The sequence below is a fragment of the Papilio machaon genome, chromosome 1 (assembly GCF_912999745.1).
Source record: "Papilio machaon chromosome 1, ilPapMach1.1, whole genome shotgun sequence".
NCBI lineage: Eukaryota > Metazoa > Arthropoda > Insecta > Lepidoptera > Papilionidae > Papilio > Papilio machaon.
The window spans coordinates 8,676,962-8,697,399 of record NC_059986.1 but is presented as its reverse complement, the minus strand read 5'-3'; the positions used below and the strand labels follow the sequence as shown (position 1 = coordinate 8,697,399).

At 32.6% G+C, this 20,438-nt stretch overlaps 1 protein-coding gene across 2 annotated transcripts in view; it reads left to right on the top strand.

The window, feature by feature from the left end:
* The window catches only part of LOC106718809 (calcium/calmodulin-dependent 3',5'-cyclic nucleotide phosphodiesterase 1), a 103,514-nt gene extending 85,073 nt beyond the window's left edge, over window positions 1–18,441 (top strand). The window contains exons 4-12 of one of the 2 annotated variants that reach the window (XM_045678811.1): window positions 5,425–5,469; window positions 7,929–8,178; window positions 11,334–11,450; window positions 12,856–12,996; window positions 13,893–14,062; window positions 16,677–16,902; window positions 17,249–17,525; window positions 17,909–18,001; window positions 18,148–18,441. In XM_045678811.1, coding sequence (XP_045534767.1) covers window positions 5,425–5,469; window positions 7,929–8,178; window positions 11,334–11,450; window positions 12,856–12,996; window positions 13,893–14,062; window positions 16,677–16,902; window positions 17,249–17,525; window positions 17,909–18,001; window positions 18,148–18,215 — 1,387 coding nt within the window. In that variant the 3' untranslated portion in view covers window positions 18,216–18,441. The remainder of the gene's footprint in view (window positions 1–5,424; window positions 5,470–7,928; window positions 8,179–11,333; window positions 11,451–12,855; window positions 12,997–13,892; window positions 14,063–16,676; window positions 16,903–17,248; window positions 17,526–17,908; window positions 18,002–18,147) is intronic. The other variant, XM_045678815.1, reaches the window with a different exon arrangement.
* Window positions 18,442–20,438: the final 1,997 nt, after the last annotated feature.

The window sequence follows — 20,438 nt, the reverse complement described above, 5'->3', positions numbered from 1 at the left end:
GTTGTCACATTATCAACCCCTAACATAAGGAGAAGATATATGAGCTGATGACGTACTCATCTAGTAGGATAGCGACCAAATTGGGAATTTCGTCATCAAACCACAACACTAGGCACTTTAAAAAATAAGATCTACGGATATGGGAGCGTACTTCCCAATCTATCTGTTATTTATATATGCTAACCATCCAATTAATTTAGATTAATCTCGTAGCAGCGCATATTATACCCTGTTATATGGTTATCTTGAAAGCACTACGAGCAATTAGGTATTAATCAATTTAGCTAATGCATTAAGTCCTTCATTGTGCGAGCAAGCGCTCTGGTGCGTGAGATTTTACCATACAGTATGCTTCATAAAACATATGTATAACATATTGTTATCGAATATTAATGAATTACATTTAATTATATAAAATATAATATAATTAAATACTCTAGAAGCTTATAATATCAATTGCATTACATAACCTCTAGTAAATTTTAGAGTATAGAAAACCATTGTCAAATCAGAGAATTTCGCTTGTATTTGAAATTAATTACGCCGCATCCGTAAGCAAAATATAAATACCTTAAATTGTAAAATTCTCATTTTATTTCACTTTTTAATTCACTCCACTTCCACTTAAAAATAATAGTAGTCAGCACGTAATACAAAAAACATTTTACAAGCAAAAATTTAACATATCGCTAAATTAAAACTCTGAGGGAAAGTAGTCCTTATGTCAACTCTATAACTATTATATTTGAATCTATGTGTAAATCACTCAATTATTAAAAAAAAAAAGTTTTTCAACATCACGTTTCCACAAAAACACAAGTACTATTACAAAATATACCTTAATCATAAATTTCCCAAGAGTATTAAATAACATTGAAAGCGTTAGTAGCTCAGGACATAAGCATTATGTTTGGAAATCATAACTGTTCGTTATATTCTTATGTAGTGATCGGCAGTTCTACATAATAACACCGAGTAATAATCCATTTATACTTGACGCACATGTTTTGCTCGTAATTCCTAGACCCTTATTAATTTTAGCTTACTACTAAACTATGGATAAGCCCGTTTTATATAAAATAATTTAACTGACAGAACTTTTATGATGTAATAATAAGGATTCCTGTCATTTTTACGAGTTGATTACAAAAAAATCCGAAAACAGAAGTTATCGCTTTGAGAGTTTTAATTTATACAAAAATTTAGAACTTTATTATGAAGTTAAAACTAATTAAAGCAGGCTTTTATAAATTAAAAAAAAAGATTCTTCTTTAAATTGAACATTCTTATCTATAATTAAGTTCATATTACGCTTTCTTTGGTGAGTCAATTACTATTTTTATAGGTTTATTTATACTCCATTTATTAGTTTGTATAGTTTAATTTCAAAGAGAGGGATGGGTTCTCTGAATATGTGAATCCAAACCAATACCTACTTTAACTAAGAGACTAGCAGTAAATAATATTTCTATGGCTCGAGCCTTGCACAGTATTTAGTTCCAACGTCCATTCTAAAAATAACATTTTTAAAGTTGGATTTTTTCTTCTTTCTAAAAGATATAAATATATTATTCAATGAATACTAAAAGGTTAAGGAATAATAGAAAATTTTCAAATATTTTAGATATTTATTTAAGGTTAAATTTTCTTACTCAACATTTTCCAACTTCGTAATTACTTTTACTGAGTAAACAACTGATTCGCTAATTGTCTAATCTAATGGACAAGTTAAACAATCCATCAGATAAGAAATATTCCAACTATAAATAAAGAAAGAAAAGATTCCCTTAACTAATTCTTTTTAAAACCACTCTTTTGTTTTTCTGACAAAAAAATCTACTCGTATCTTGATGCTACTTAAGAAATTATTATTTCCTCTAATGGTCCTATCAAATGAATGTCTATCGAAGAAGTATTAATATACCAAAAAATTGTAAAATGTCTCCATATTTCAATCCGCCTGATAACGTTTGACTAAAATAATGTTTTGTTCAAACAAACCTATTGATAAACAGAATTGTGCGTATAAACACTATTAACATATGTGTAATTTTTATAAATTCAGAACAGAAAATCTCCTAATAATTCAAAAATAAAACAAACAATAACAATAAAAATAAAAACACATACACGTACACATACACATACGCAAGCACAAATACAAACACACACATACACACGCGTGCGCGCTCGCGCACACATAAATACAAGCGTATTGTATAGATAAGTACCTATTTAAAATTTAGATTAAGATAAGGCACTACCTCCTGTAACACAGGTCCCCACCTACCACAGGAGGCAGAGTCCTAAGAAAATGTAAAATTTTTGTGGATCAATAAAATTCATTTTATTTTTTTTTTCTTCCTTATAATGTATACGATTACACGAATAGCGATCGTTTTGTTTATGAAATTGATTTACGATATCCCGTATGATAATATTGTCATCTCAATAATTATCTTTAGACAAAAAGGGATAACGATATGTTTTTCTACTTGTAAAGTAATATAATGGAACCTACGCTAATTTATTCAATTAATGAATTGAACTATTTTTCTATAGCTAAGATACTAACCAGAAAATTCTTTCCCCTAATTAGAGTTTAGAAAAATATTTATATAATTTTATTACTAAGATTACATTTACCAGAACAAAGATATCAAATAAGGCATTGTACATAATCTTGTTACAGAAAACCGCGCCACTACAAATATACACAGAACCTTTATCACAATTAGACCCCGATATTAATCCATTTAGCTGAGGACTTGAACCTTAATATTCTATAGCAAATTGTACTGAATGCTTTCGACCGTTCACTATATTTAATTAACAAAATAACATGACTTATGATGATGGTATATGAATGTAGGTAATAATTCAAAGAAAACGTTTTTCAATTCATCGAAACGATTTTAAGACACACTTTTTCACGATTTTAAGAGACACAAAACCACACTTTAAATCAGTGTTTACCAAAGTGGGCGATAACGCCCCCTTGGGGGCGTTTGAAACCTAGAAGGGGGCGATAAGGGGCCCGAAAATTGGGGGGCATTGAAATTAATTAAAGTAATGAAATTGTGGAAGAAATAAGTTTGACAATAACTGCTTTAAAGTGATAATGACTTAAAAACGAAAAAACAAAAATAAAGGAAACGAAAATGAATGAAAATGCAAAAATAATACTACTTCATTTGGTATCAATATAACCACATTCCATTTACATGAAGTAAAGAAAATTAAAGAAAAATTTAAATCTAAATTTTAAATGACAAAATGTTGATGCTACGACGTAGCCCCGCTGCTACGAAAACTAAGAAATTTTTTTAACTCTCTTTAGAGCTGTTATTATTTCTTATTTAAACTTTTTATAATTTACTTTTTATAAAAATTAATCTAAAACCGTATAATTCATGTTTGCTACAAATTAATTAATTTGCTAATTAAATCTTAGAATAGCGAGCACCCGAGCAAGATCTTTTCTTTTATTTTTCACATGAAGCTAATTATCTTATATATTTCCCTACTTTGATTTCAAGCTGGTTGTTAATTTAAAAATGAACAAAAAAATATTTAAGGCAAACCAACTTTTAAAAGCTTAAAAATATTTTAACTTGAGACACCTATGATAAACAATATATGCAATACTTCTACTATCATCATCAGCTCACTATACATCCCCACTGAGGGGCTCGGAGCCTACCCTTAGTGACTAGACTAGGGGTGACTAGACCATAGTCAACCACGCTGGCCCAGTGCGGATTGGTCACCTTCACACATATCATTGAATTTCTTCTCAGATTTGATTGCATTATTCATCAGTAAAGGTTTTAAATGTACTAAAGCGAATTTTGAATAGATAATCTTTAAATGGTTACTCATAAAGTCGCTGCTTCAAACAAGGTCGTAGAAATAACTCTTTCATAAAGCAAATACTTTAATTAAAAGTTATTTTTAAAAATAGTACATAGTTTTAAAGAAATAAATTTACTCGACTGCGGGACTATAAAGTGGTGGGCGATAATTAATTCTTACTTTGTAATCATTTAAAGTATGTTTTATAAAATTATGTGTTTATTTTTAGTAAAAGCTATTACTAGGTCAAAATATTAACAGCTTCTAAATATAAACTCATTAAATTACAAATGTAAATACTCCAACAATGACATTGATTTATTCCTGCTCTTTGTTTTTTTTTTGATAATTCATTGCAGTCATTTTCTAGATCTAGCAATCTTGGCAAAATGGAATTGAATAGGTTGCGCACACGCTGGTGCTCCGCGCCGCTAGCTATGATCTCTAACGCAGGGATAGGAGAGGTGCTGAGCAGCCGCGGGCGCAGCCGACCCTGCACATGCGACGACTCCGTACACCGTGCTGGACCAGATGCTCAGTTGACAAACCGAACGAAAGCGAAGCAAAGTTAATACCGTTACAACGCCGCCAATGGCCAAGTAGTCGCGCCTCCCTTCTGTCCAATCTGAGCGATTAGGTCGTTCTGTTCTGTTGAAGCTTCAGTAAACTCTACTCCGATTTCCTGTTCTCCTGGTAGTTTAGATTCTGTCCTTCCACTTCTTTCGTCTATACGATGATCTTGATTTTTAGATTTGTTTGTAGTGTCTGTGATTTTATTTGTTTGTACCAGTTTGGAGCTTTGATAAAACCAGCTGGTATGGATAGTAAAAGGAACTTTCCCATCCAAAGCATTTGTTTTGAGAACAAGTTTTTATGCATTTATTTCTTAATATTTAAAACATTAAAATTTATTTTACTGAGATATTTTTAAATATCATTTAGGTCGGAACCGCAATCTTTATAATGAAAACTAACAAACTTTTTCTCAAATAAATTACTATATCTAACAAAATCCTTTGTACATTTACATTCCATTTTAAAATCTTATGTGTCGTCTTTAACCTCTAGTAATCAATTGACTTATATAAAATACCCACTGAGTGTTGATGGCATGATATTTCGTGAGTCTTGTTCATGAATTTTTATGTTCAACTTTTCACATCGTTATAATTTCATAAACTTTATTTAATTTAAATTTACACTATAACTTTTTTTGCGCAATTGATACTGTTACGTTAAAAACTTCATGCTTTGTTATACTGAGATGATTTTTTTTTTTTTGATTAAATATACTTCTATTTATAATTGAGTTTGTATTCGATTGCCTGATTATAGCTGCCTGCTGCTTCGTGTAACTACTTCGAAATCAATATCCTAATGGTTTAATGGACATCCGATCACATGATCGTGGGTTCGAATCCATTCGACTATTGTCGTGAACCATATCCCATCAACTAACATTTGAATAAGCAACAGATTGTGAATGTTGGTTGTGTAATTACCCTGGCTGTAACCCTGTCTATTCCCATGTTCCCTTGACTGTGAATCTGACTGCGTGTTTCATTTTAGACCAGCAGTGGCGCGCCAGCAGTCGGCGCCGACCCTCGTGTTTAGGTGTGTCGATGTTACCATGTATTACAACGTTTATTGCCACTTGAATTATATGCAACGTCATTTTTTACTTTGCAACTTTCTTAAAAAGGTTTTATATTAACTAAGAGGTTATAACACTGGATATTCCATTAGTCCATCAGAAATTTTTGGAGGGATATACGAATTAAAGATAAAATATGAAAAAATCCCCCTATGCGATATCTTTTATTGGCTAGGATTCCAGTTTTATTCTAAATAATTCAAAATACACACCTAGATCGCCAAGACCAAGATCCAAAAATCAGAAAATAATCAAAGATATACTAAAACTGTTTTGATGTCAAAAAAAATATTTTTAATTATAAATATCGAGCATTTTCTTCATAAATTCCAGTCTTGTATTTGCTATTCCGAACATAGCAAACGAAAACATTTTATTTTCATTCAATTCCCTTTATAAATATTATTTTTCTTTCCTACAGCGACGCGGTTTTTCATCTCTTGTTTTATTCAAGTGGCAATAAAAAATAACCTAACAGCATCCTTAAAGAGACCCGCTTGTGTTGTCGTGTGTTCTGTGAAGATAGACGTTGCTCTCCATTGTACGCTTTGATTAAATATTTGTTAGCGTTACTAACAAATTAACGAGACTATGTCATAATAAATGTTCTATATTCCTTCTCGAAGCGTTTGTTAATAGTATAAACCAGTAAGCAGACAAATTCGCCAAAATAGCGAAGTAACAAGAGTATTCTTCTTACCTACTTACCGTTCTCATTGCTTTAATATTTACTGGTCTGATAATAAGTACTTTAAGGACTTCTACTAATATTATAAATATGAATCCTTCGATGGATGGATGGATGGATGTTTGTTTGAAGGTATATTCAGAACGACTCAACGGATCTTGATGAAATTTGGCACAGTTATAGAATATAGTTGGGAAGCACTTAGACTACATATAAGTTTTTTTTAATGCCGCGCAGATAGAGTCGCAGGCGACAGCTGTTTACTAAATATGTTCCATTCCTAAAATAATCATAAAACCTTAAATTCACATTTCAGTTAAACGAAGATTTTCTCTATTAAAAACATTTGTTCTATTGTTTTATATAAACAATTTAATCTGAAGTATTCATCAACATAACTTATGCTAAATTAAGTCTCAGATGTAACATGAAACTAATTCAATTATTTCTTGAAGAAAAGATTACTTAATTTTCTTTAAACTATTTTAATAAGCACTCATTTGCTTCTAAAGAATTTTATGATTAAATAAAAATAATATTTGTTCGTATATAATGGAAAGCAACGTTAAATATAAAAGTTAAAGTAGAGCACGTTTAATGTATTCATTGTGGATCAAAAATTCACTGACACGTCAGATATGACTTTTTGTTTCGACTGTACAAGAACTCATTTAAATGTATATTCTTCATCTTTTTCATTGTCTTTGAAGAGAAGAGACAATTTGTATACAATACAATATGTATCCAATATTGTATTGGAATTGACAATATTGTATACAAATATTGCGGCAGTTGGATTGCATGGTGAAATTTTTGATCTACAATACTTCCTTTAGATGTTCTGAGAAATCACGCTGCATGGTCGTCCCTTGAACTAAATCTTTAATCTTTAAAACTACTGTTCTTAATATCATTAAACTATTTCCTAATTTTAATTAATAATTAACCTTTGCGGCCAATAGGCACTAGGCAAATTTTTGATATATACTGAAATGTTGTTATGTAAAGTCTCAGCTAGAAATATTAAGTTTTACATTAAATTTTTCTTTTTATTCTATTACAATATATAGATGAGACTTTGCTTAGAATTACAAACTTTTGTCTTATTGAATAACATTTGAAATAACATTATATTTTTAGATTAAATGACTTCGTGTCATCTAATCACATTAATTAGTTACAATTAAATTAATTGTAAATTATTCATATTAGATAAAGTTACAATTTTACTAATTTTATGTAAAAAAATTTAATAGTGTAATTAATATGTATACATAGATATAGATTATAGTGGTTAATTTACTAGAATGAATAAAAAAAAACTAGTTAAAGTTAGATAATATTTAATAATGTTTGAATTTAACGGTGCAGTTCCACTACGTAAGTGTTTAAAAATATAATTTTTATAATTTATAGGATGAATCAACCATCAAGAACCTGTGCCTGTGTGTTTTAACATCTACTGCGATTTACTTAAATATATGAAAGTTAAAATTCAATGTTAATATTATAAGTTATATTAAGGTTGAAATAATACATTTAGGTAGATTCAAGTTTAGCTTTGCAGCTTTAAATGGAGTAGGTTAAAGGAGCAGAGGATTCAACAAGAACCACAGTATTCAAAATGATAAAAATAGCATTTAGCGTAAGCTTGTGTTATAATGTGGCGAAGCTTATTAACGAGCTCACTTAACTAAAGTAGGTTTGTAATCACAATTTGTATGTACACAGACGGCTTGCGGATGAAGATGACGAGCTATCAGAGGTCCAGCCGGACGCTGTACCTCCTGAAGTCAGGGAATGGTTGGCGTCAACATTCACGAGGCAACTGGCAACATCCAAAAGAAAGTCTGACGAAAAACCAAAATTCCGGTCCGTCGCCCACGCTATCCGCGCTGGAATTTTCGTGGATAGAATCTACAGACGGGTCACGAGTACTGCACTTATGCAGTTTCCACAAGATGTTGTTCGAGTTTTAAAGGTAAGTGGTATATATTTGAATGTCTGCAAACAAACAGTTCCGACGTGATATGATTGGAAAGAGCATAGCTAGATTAAATTGTCAATTTTCCTACCCATAATCATAAACTAATTAAGATCGGCTTAACTCGCGTATGATCGTCCGACGACGGCACCGACTATTTTCTGATCCGTCGGGGTTCATCTTTAAGATGAGTGTTTATTTCTATTCTTCGCAGTCGTGTCTCACCTTACAATGAAAATGGACTCCCAAAGGGGCCTAAAATTAGTTGGTGGTACCACCGACGAACCGTGAGTTAAGCAGTTCTTGATTAGTTTAAGATAGATGCTGTGTCGGTACTATAAAATGCAAATATTAAGTTACTGAACTTAAGTATAATAGAGACTTGCTTCGATTATAACTTTAACCCTTTTAATTATTCATGGAGCGTCTGAGCTAATCGTGTCAGCACTTCAATTTCGTTAAACACTCAAAATTAACGAACCCAAGCGAGATTAATTCCACAATTTTGGGGCGGTGACATCTATAAAGTTCGCTTTTAGAGCTCTAGTTTGTTCTACTACTTAAGTTTTAGTATAAAAATATGTTGTATGTTGCTATCATCACTGTTATTCTGATGAAAGAAATTACGCAAATGTCTTATTTGTTATATATGTAATTTGATGGCAGTTATAATTACATCGACATGTTAAAAAACTAGCTGTCGTTCCGCGCGGAATTAAAAAAAACTTAATGAATAGACTATGTGTTCTTCCAGACTATATTCTATATCCATGCCAAATTTCATCAAGATCCGTTAAACCGTTTTGGAGATACCTTCAAACAAACATCCATCCATTCATCTAAACGTTCGCATCTATATATATATATAAAAGAAAGTGGTGTTAGTTACACTATTTATAACTCAAGAACGACTGAATCGATTTGACTGAAAATTGGTGGGCAGGTAGCTTAGAACCAGGAAACGGACATAGGATAATTTTTACCCCGTTTTCTATTTTTTATTCCGTGCGGACGGAGTCGCGGGTTAAAGATAGTTTAAAATATTAGTAATATGTACAGGAAGTCGTTTCAATATCATGGTTGCAGAACTCTAATTGAAAAATGGAAGAAGAAGTCTTTATATAAGAATAACAAGTAGATTTGTATTACTACTGCTTAGGCCGAATCTTATCTTGATCTATTTCTAACTCGCTATTATACTGGTCCAAAAAGTAACTCAATTTTCATCTTGATCCTTAACTGTAATATTGAAATTAATTTTCATTAAGTAAATTTATATTTCTTTAAATTTCCACTTTTTTAATAAAACTCATAGCGTTATACATTTTATGGAATATTAAAAGAAAATCCTTCAAACTTTATAATTATAAATTCAGAATACTTGTTTTTTTTTTATTTTCCAATTAATATTCTTCAAGTGGTTGTAAGCAGTGAGTTGGTTAATTTAAAGCAAACTTTGACCCCTCGCCGTGACGTCATCGTAAATTTCGTCGCAACGCTGTAGATTTAGTCCTAAGCAAGCAAAATGAACACAAGCATGTGTAAGCTTGTAATTAGATGACATTAATATATTAAAAGTTAATTATAAATTAAAAACGTCTACGTAATGCTAAATAATAAGAGTATTATTTCTTAAAGTATGATGGTAAGATGGTAGAATCGACTAACATTAGGTCCGCTTCTCGTTTTCCCCTACCACTAAAAATCATTACTAAGTACATAGTACTTACTAGTCAGGCATCAATAACGTAGTAATAAACTACAGTTTTGTTGGTACCTACTATTCTTACTAATAAGGAAGTATTGACTGAAATATTTCATTTCAAAATACCTACAAACTGTGATTATATTCCATTAAAATAGTCACAAAGCAAAGTTAAATAAGTCCAAAATTAATTAAATCCACTTTCTGTTCAGTGACGATTGTTTTATTTGTGACTGTGGAACTGACGGTCTTATTTACCTGCGAACCTTTGTCGCTTTCATAAAACTATTCACAGTATATGTCAAAGAGCCAACGTCACAATTTATTAACAAGTTGCCTTTGAAAGCAGCCATTTTAATGTGAAAAGGCTATCACGGAAAACAAAAAGTTGTTACAGACTCGCTGTACCTGTGTGGTTCCATTGTCGAAAGATTTGTATAAAAAAATGTCACTCTCCTTGGAAAAACAAAGATATCAATACGTTTAATACAGTAAGTTTTTGGGCAGTGGAATTTTACGGTAACACGTTACTGTAGGCTCAGGGGTTAAGCAATTGACTAGCAATCTGCAAGCCTGGGTTCGAATCCCGCCATGTACCGAAGTTTTTCGATTTACATATGAAGGAAAACATCGTGATGCAACCTGCACCGCTGCACCGCTGGAAGCCAGCTTGGTTGACTATGGCTTAGTCACCCCTAACTTAAGATAGACTTCGAGCCTCTGTCCGTTTCCGTCTGGACGTATAGTGAACTGATTATGATGATGATGATGATGACGTTACTGTAACTATGTCTTTGTAAGCATATGAATCATAACAAACCTTTTTTTATCTTTCAGCTATTGCGGCATCACTTTGCTATTTTCCTCCATTGTCTCTTTCCCATTGTAACAAGAGCCTAATTAAAAATATTATTCTTGAACTGTAGCTTTTGTTTCAAATAAGGCAAAGGTTTTATTGTCATATTAAATATGTATATAGTTATTTTTGCTTTTCTTAATGTTATACATGGCATGCCATGTATTATAGTTGATTTATTGCAATAGCCGTGGATAAATAAAACGTTGGTAATCATCCAAGTCCACGTTTGTATTTAACCGCAAAAACTTCACAATCTTTCGTCTATTTTACTAATATTATAAATGCGAATGTTTGGATGGATTGATCGATGGATGTTTGCTATAAGGTATCTCCAGAACGGCTGCATTGATCTCGCTACAATTTGGCATTGATGAAGAACATAGTTTGGAAGAACACATAGGCTACAAATTATTATTTTTTAACTACGCGTGGACGGAGTCACGGGCGACAATTAGTTGATATAATTTTTTTAAAATATTTGTTATAATTTCTGCCTAATTCGCAAGAGTATTAAATTGTACAGAATGTATAGTTTTAATTAAGGATTTGATTCAACTTTTTTGAAAACCTTTATACTGTTTTTTGTAGACATTGGACGAGTGGTCATTTGACGTGTTTGCGCTGCACGAGGCGTCTGTGGGGGCGCCAGTAAAGTACCTCGGGTACGAACTCCTCAACCGATATGGCATGATTCACAAGTTTAAGGTAGGGTAAACAAATGGTTATTGACACCTTTTAACAATAAGCTTCTTAAACTTCTTGTAAATTTAATTCTCACGTATTCTGAAAAAAAAATTCGGGTATAACTTAAAACAGTTTTGTATTTTAGGCATAAAGAATTATTCAAAATTCAATTATAAATTTAACCCAAATTCTTATTAAAATCTGCCACTATATTAATGGTTAGTATTAAAAGCCTTTGTAACCTCAGAACTTTAACAAAGAAGGCAACAGCCTGTGTAAATTCTATTCACGCCTAACAAAATGTATGGAAACAATACCCTCGTATCGCCTATGGGCTTTGTCTGAATTATTTCGAACTCTGTATATGCCTATCGAGTTAGCACACATCGTTCATTAAGAAAAAAATGCTAAGTAATTTTGCTTTAAAATTTATTTCTACACCAATGTAATAGTCAAACGTTGACCTCTTACTGACGCATTCACATCAGTAAGACACTTTCGTTAATTTTAATAAACTTATAGCGAAATTAATTTTATGTTCAGATATAAAATATGACTAATATTTGTTAAACGAACAAAGAGATAAAGAACCTTCTATTGAATGACCCCCCATTATTCTGGGATATAACGGTCTTGATCCTTGACCAAAGTTTTTGACAGTCTAATACCATTCATTATATATCATACTGTAAAAAACAATCAATATATTAATTTCTCAAAGTCTGGAGTAAAGTTATTTTTGAAAAATACACTACAATAATACCAAATATCGAAGGTAAACTTACGTGAAGAAAGTATGTATGGATCAGTGACTCTAGTAGTTTAAAAAATGCAGTAGTTGAAATTTCTTTCTAAGAAAAAAAAAAGATTTGTCTAACCTAAATTTCTTTCTCTAAAACAAACCACACTCAAAAACCATTGCACACGAAAAGTTCTGTAAGATTTTTAAGAAATGTTTTCAATTCCTACTCACCAATGCAAAAGAGGTAAAAGTTAGTCTAACGATTACATGTTAACATAAAACCTTAAGAATCGTTTTCTTCGTGGGTAACTTTCGCTTTGACTTTGTTAAAGTTTCGACTTCGTAGATTCGTACAGAGTTAACTAAAGATTTATTCATGAAATATTCTGTGTTCAGTTGTTATTCGAAACGTTCTTTTACTATACTGACTTTGATGTATTCTGTAAGTAACTTAATCTTCTTTAAAAGTTTATTTCCAAACATCATACATATTTAGAATACCAAGTAACACGAAAATCATCAACACTGATTGTATTTTTAATGAATACGTAAGGAAGTTTTCATAAGGCAACAATCCGGAGCGATTCAAATGAAAAAATTCACACAGATATTTTAAGTCTGCCATCTTTGTTCATCAATAACGTCCCCTACTACCACAACTCACTGTCAATGTGTCTGGTACAGGTGCAGTCGACGATTTTAGAAACTTTCCTCAGCCGAATAGAGGAGGGCTACTGCAAGTTCCACAACCCCTACCACAATAACCTGCACGCGGCTGATGTCGCGCAGACTGTTCACTATATGCTCTGTCAGACTGGCCTTATGGTAAGTATCCTATTTACTTCGTACTACAAAAAACTTTCCTATGTAAAATATCTGTCGACTCTAATTGGTTTTCAACTTTTCCAGTTTAGTGCTTTGAAAGAAATGGGGAAATTTTATTACTAATGTACCAGTTGTTTTGACATAATGTCACGAACGCTTTACTTTCTTCATGTCCATTTGGGTTTTTTATTTAAATAATTTTAACAAGATATAATAATTGGTCGGTTTGCCAAAGTACATAACGTTGGACAATCTTAAGTCAATATTCTCTTAAGTAAAGAAGACAGACCTCGATAAGTTTTGGCAATCTGCCAGACCCAACATTACAAAGTTTGACATTGTCAATATCATTTATGGTATAAAAACTACATAAAAACCTCAACTCCCTTAAAATATTGTTATTCAATTCTTGATATTAACTTAATTTATTCATATCTAGTGTCATCGGTCCTTTGAAAGCTTTTCTTATCTCATTCTATTCAAATAGAAGCTTTAAAGATTTTCTACAATTTATTATATATGTAGTTTTATACCGTCTTACTTATTGCTTTGATTGTATCTCCCAAAGTAACGATTTCCAAATGTTTATAAGCTTTATATTAACAATTTATAGACTTGTATACCAGAATTTAGTAGGTGTACTTGGGTATTTTATTTGATGATTGAGTATTAATGGAAATCTCACCATTATTCTATGAATTCGTGATAGATCCGGTCTATTCGTGCACAAAGAGCGGATACTAACAATTTTTTACCACTTTTGCGTCAATAAAGCTTACTGCCGCTTAGTGTTTCTTAATCATACTAAATCTACACTTATAATAGACGCCCGCAGTTAAGGACTCTTCACGCAGTAGTTAATTTACTACTTGTTCTAATGACTCCATTATGTTTAGAACTGGCTGTCGGACCTGGAGATATTCGCAACTCTGGTAGCGGCGATTGTGCACGACTTTGAACACACTGGTACCACCAACAACTTCCACGTGATGTCCGGCTCTGACACCGCTCTGCTGTACAATGACCGCGCCGTGCTTGAGAACCACCACATCAGTGCCGCCTTCAGGTAATGCCATACAAATTTATGACCGCACTGAAAGCGCTATAAACAACAGTGGGTTCACTTGTTACCCTAAATTAACATGCGTTCGCAGTTGCAGCATCTTAAACCTGGGTTATACTAGTCGCTCTACGTAGACCTTAGTTATTAGCGAGTGTTATAGTACCAAGGGCACCTCTTGAAACTGCGTCATTACAGTAGGCAATGTCAGCAGCAGTATTGCAAGTTATGCTACTTGGATCGTGAGTGTGAACTAATCAGAGCTTAGATAACGAAGAAGAGTGTTAGTTTTTCTACTTATTATATTATTCTACTTATAAAATAACGACATCTGTTGTACGAATTGGCCGACTCGATCGATGGAATACCACGACCACACAGAAGACAGTCGTGAAGTGGAAGCCATTCCGCGTTTTGTCTGACGTGTGAACGTGCCGAAGTCCTAATTTTTAGTCCTGTTTCCCTTCCCGACCTATTCTTATAAGGAAAGGATTACAAGGGGAAGTAGACTTGATAGAGGATAGGACGCATAGAAAGAGGAATTATTCTCTTACTTAGCGTCTCTTCCTTCGTCAGTTAAAGGTAGGCAACGCATCTGCAATTGCGGATATCTATGGATAATGGTCGCTTCGCTATTTCGGAGAATTCAGATGGCCGCTTTGCCACTTTATAATAATACAAAAAAAAATATATAAGGATCAATTATATTTCTTGGAAAATTTCATTTAACTTACACAATAATAACTGTGTGAGCATTTCAAAGAATTTCGGTAGCAGTATAACAATGTTATCTTGAAAATCATATTTTATCAATCGCTTAATAAATTGGTACCATCCATATCATGAACAATAGTAGAATAGACTGCCACAAATATTTCTCAACTGAATAACAATCATCGAGAAAGGCGATTGCGATGAAAGACAATAAATAACAAAAGGGCGAAAATCTAAATGGAATTTCTAAATTCTTGCGAACAAAAGAACGCGAAACGCAGACTGAGAACTCGTTACAGTAATACACAATTTCCCTCGGGAACCAAATGCGCCATTTTTTCACACGTTCGTTACAACTTATCCCTGCCCCTATATAGGCGTTAACCTTATTTCGTTCTATGCAAAGACAAAAATAAATAATGCATATCATGTATTTATTAGCATTGAGACCTAATGCGAGAGTTAACCGATTAAATATCTTACTAATATTATAAATGCGAATGTTTAGATGGATGTCTGTTAAAAGGTATCTCCAGAACGACTGAACGGATCTCGCTGAAATTTGGCACAGATTTAGAACATAGTTTAGATTTAGATCAAGAACACATACGCTACTAATAAAGTTTTTTTTAGTTCCGCACGGACAGTGTCGCTGTCAACAGCTATTATGTATATAAACTAGTATCAACACTAGAATACTAAAAAACTGAACTTGTTTCATAATCTAACAAAATATAACGTTAGATATCCTTCTCTCAGAGCGCCACCGGCGCAATTTCTTCCAATTTCCTATGAAGAGTCTATCATGATTCTTCACCCCAATCCATCAATCAGGGCGACCTCGGTAAATTATTACGGGATCCGACATTATAATATAAATTGCGGCGCTCTAGTGCGCGTCGGCTCCACGATGGAATAATTTAAGTGACGCAAATCACGTGCGTACTCAAAAAAAAATTAAAAAAGAAATTTTAAAACGTTTAAAGCGTATGTCGGGGAAAGTAAGGCAGTAAGTGTCTCTTTATTCCCTATGCAATATTATTTTCACTGCTACGAAGTTCTACACTTGTCCCCGACAAAATGAGACACTATAAACTCATGTTTATATCTTTTTTCCTATGAAAAGTTACGAAATTTCAAACATATTCCTATCATTTTTTATGTTTCCAAGCTGAGTAATAACGACTTTTTTAAACTTAGTCGAAGTTAATGAAGTTTAAATCGTGTTGATAAAGTTATGACAAGAAAATCACTCTTTAACTAGTTAGATTATCATAAATCTTGGTTCGAGAGTTGTGATGGATCTCGAGCTTTGTAAAATTCGTCGCAAAGTTTACACCAAGTTGCTGGTGAAAATGAACACTTTAATAGTCGCCTCCGGTCCTTGTGTTATTCAAAGTCACTTTAATTTAATGCCTAATTTATGAGAAAATCTAAAGCAGTTACAATATCAATGCATCCATAAGAAAGAGCTACAGAAGTAGAGAAAAAAACTTGAGAGGTGTCAAGGGACACCCGGATGGAACGAAGTTCCTTTCTATTAATTAGTGAAGGAACCAATGTTTATTCTATGAATAAAAAAACTTAAGTCTTTACAAGAAGTACATTTTATTTCTATGAATTTTCGTTATATATTGTCACGTCGTTGCCATGGTGAAGTAGCGCTCATTCGTCGTTAACATACTTACTATAGCAAAAAGTGTCGTGACAACTTTTCGTAAGAATTTTTTCCGTTTAGCCCCGTTTCACAACGCGCGATAAGGAACTTCGTTCCAATAAAAATGATATGGTTATGAAACTTCGTCAGGAATTAAAACTATAGTTTTTGCGATCACTCTAATTATTTATTTTTAATACGGAATTTGCATTGTATCTTTAATCTTTACACAACTTATTACGCTTTCAGACTTATGCGTGACGAGGAATGCAACATTCTGCAGAACTTATCGCGCGACGAATTCCGCGAGTTCCGCACACTGGTCATCGACATGGTGCTCGCGACAGACATGTCGTTCCACTTCCAACAGCTGAAGAACATGCGGTCGCTACTCACACTCGCCGAGCCAGCGGTTGACAAGTCAAAAGCAGTGTCCCTTGTTCTGCATTGCTGTGATATATCGCATCCAGCTAAGGTATAGACTTTACTATATTTTAGAAAGCTATAGAATCACTAACAAATATTCCACTTGCTCGTTTATCACCGTATTCTAAAAAAAAAGAAATACCAAAACCTGAATCAAAAGGCGTGATGTACTATTTAATCTTTGCGTTTCGATGATTTTCACATTTTCGCCGTTTCCCCATTCATATTTACTTTCCATTTTCTTACACGAAAATAATTTAGTAAAATATTTTGCAGTTTATTATTACAAAAACGCATAATATGTTTAAAAAGATAAACATCATCATCAGCATACGTGATTTGAATAAAAAGGACGGTATATATCCTTTGTAAGCAAAGGTGGTTATTCTTTACAGAGATGGGATCTCCATCATCGATGGACTATGAGCCTGCTGGACGAGTTCTTCCTGCAGGGAGACAAGGAGCGAGAACTGGGACTACCCTTCAGTCCTCTGTGCGATCGGAATAATACTCTTGTAGCAGAATCTCAAATTGGCTTCATTGAATTCATCGTGGAGCCCAGCATGGGCGTATGCGCCGATATGTTGGAATGTATACTAGGACCACTGCATTCTAACACCAAAAATACTACGAATACTAGCGGACAAGAGCCTATTAATGAAGAGAATACAGGTATTAGTCTTTTCAAATACCTTGACAGTCTAAGGTCATCGACGCGCTACCCAATGCCCTCCCCCCGCATCCCACTACGCCCCGTTACACCTAAAATTATATTATGCGAAAAAATGACTCGCGCGAAGAGCCGCTAAGATATCTGAAAATGTTTATACCATTGCTTCAATTTTAAAACGTTTTCAATGTAAAATAACTTTGAGGGCCAGTTTGTGCCATAATATATCCGCAAAATGTAATCTAGTAGTCAATTTGTGAACATATAAATCAGGACTGCAGTTACTTGTTTATTGAAAGACATTTTACACAAATTCAAGAGTTCTATAGAGGATTTATCTTCGTAAAATATTTGTTTTATTTTTTTTTAATAATATTTTCTTCAGGTGCGGAAGGAAGCAATAAGTTTAAAATAAGAAAACCGTGGGTGACTTGCTTAAGCGATAACAAGAAGATATGGAAAGAGCAAGCAGCTAAAGGTATTCATACATACATAAAAACTCTTTAAACTAGTTCCTGGGATCAAAATTTGGTTTTCCAGAGATTAAAAAACGTCAACGCCCTTATCTAAAAACCGTAACCTTTCGAGACATTATTGTACTTACTACTTTAAATCAATTTTCAGACGCAGAAGCCCGTGCTAAGCTTGAAGAAGAGAATAACGGTGAACAACCAGTGGCAACAGAAGAATAATATTTGGCCACATTTGTAAATAGTGTGAAGACAACGTGTTGCAACATGTTTCAGTCACTCATGAAAAAGAACTAAACTGTAATAGTTATGCGATTACGTAGTTACGCTTCTTCGCATTTAAATTAAGTGAACTGAACTAACTCGTGCGTAAATACTTCGAGTGATGAATGCTTAAAAAATAATTATTGTATAGGCAGTGTTACAAATAGAAAATGTCTGGAAATTTTATAACACCTCCTCCTTCAATATGAACTTTAAGGTTTTTTTCTGGTACACTGTTAATTAATTTATAACTCATTATCTAGGTTACTGTACAGAAATTATTGCAAAATTAAAATCAAAATAAATAATATAATAATAAAATAATTTGATGAAAAGCTGCAATAAGTTGCCAGTTTGTTGAACGTATTTATTTCAATGTTACCATTGTTAATATTTTTATTATTACTTATCTTACAATACTTTTATTTATTGTCTGCCTTCAATCGTAACAATCGTTGGTTTCCACTGCCGATACAAATGTATAAAAACGTATTATGTCGATCTCTCAAAGGGAATAAAGGGATAATACTTTTTTGTACAAGCGTTTCGCCAGTACACCAATGATAAAGAAAGCAGCTGTGTAGATAACTTTTGCACGCAATGCATAGCACAAAATCTGTATAATATTAATGTGGAAGACATCGTAGTGAGGATTCGAATCGGCGATCGCGACCGCGTCGCTTCTAGTGTATATCGTTAGATAAGTTAAGCTTAAGTTGACTCTTTGCATATGTATTATTTTACCATGCCTTTGGGGAGGGTAACAGTTTACGGAAAACTGTGGAATTCGCAGTCCTGTAGCGCCCTTTTCTATTCACCGCTTTGAGTCATACATATAAATATATCCTTTATTTATTTCCACTAAGTTCCTAATTACAGCAGATATTATTTTAATTACATATTAGTAAGTTAAGCAGTAGATTGCATAGTCATATCAGAGGAAAGATATGTCTTTGAAAGGCTATTGAAATTCTCAAACTTTAATAGTTCATGTAATTCCAGATAGTATTTATAGATTATTAATCGATTAAATTTTAAATAATTATATAGGTGTAGCTTATCATGCAATAGATGTGTAATTTGTACTGTATGTAATTTGCAATGTCGATAGAAATTAAAAACAACATTTATCGTAGTATAAATCATAGAAAATTAAGTATAAAAATGTAATCTATACATAAAATTGCTGGTTATGGAGCAAATATAAAAACTTACTATTTCTATAGCATTCTACATATATTTGCACATTATTTTCAATGGCATATTATTGTAATGTTTATAACAAATATATCATGTAACTAGTTTTAAAATTTAACCCATATAAAAATTACGCTTATTAATTTTAATGTTTCCGATAAAATTGGAGAATTTTGATATTCTCCGACCGACCGTTGTCTATATTTGGAATTAAAAAAAATAATTTAAATTATTAGTCATAGACAACTAGAGCATTGTACCTATATAGCGAGAATAGTTCGTGAGGAGCTTTTGATTATTTACAAAATTACAAAATAGCTTATTAAAACAAGTAGATATTTATTATTGTATTGTCTAAATTTGTCTTAAATATCATGCTCAAAGCACCTACAACAAACGAACAATATTTATTTCTACATCTATGGTATCAGACTGAGTGGCAAAGGAATTTATGAGATGCAGCTTTTGTTATGTACGAAATATCAAACCTTAGAGGACCCAGCATAAGTATACCGTCCTACTCTTAGATTATCTTTTGGCATGAAAATAATAAGGAAAATATTTATATTCTTGTGACAAAGAACAATTTATGGCCAAGTGTTTACCCACAGGTGCCAAAAAATTTTCGTCTGAAGCTGGTAATTTACATTGGAAATAGACTATAACTCTTTTATAAGAGGCCTAGTTTCAAGGTAGGTACGTGGGACCACTGTCTTTGAATATCAAAATCAAAAATCCATAATCATGCTAAATTTAGGTCCCTTTCTAATGTTTTCAGGGATGGTAAGGGTAGATTTATAATCCAACTGGTGACGCTTATTGTAGAGAATTTTACAATAGATCTTTTTATATACTTATCATCTATATGTAAGCAATAGATTTATCAATAATGTATGTATCGTATCGTGTATATTGTGCATTTAGAATACTTACTATGTTATTGCAGTAATAATTAAAGCATAGTATAGACATCTTGAATACTTA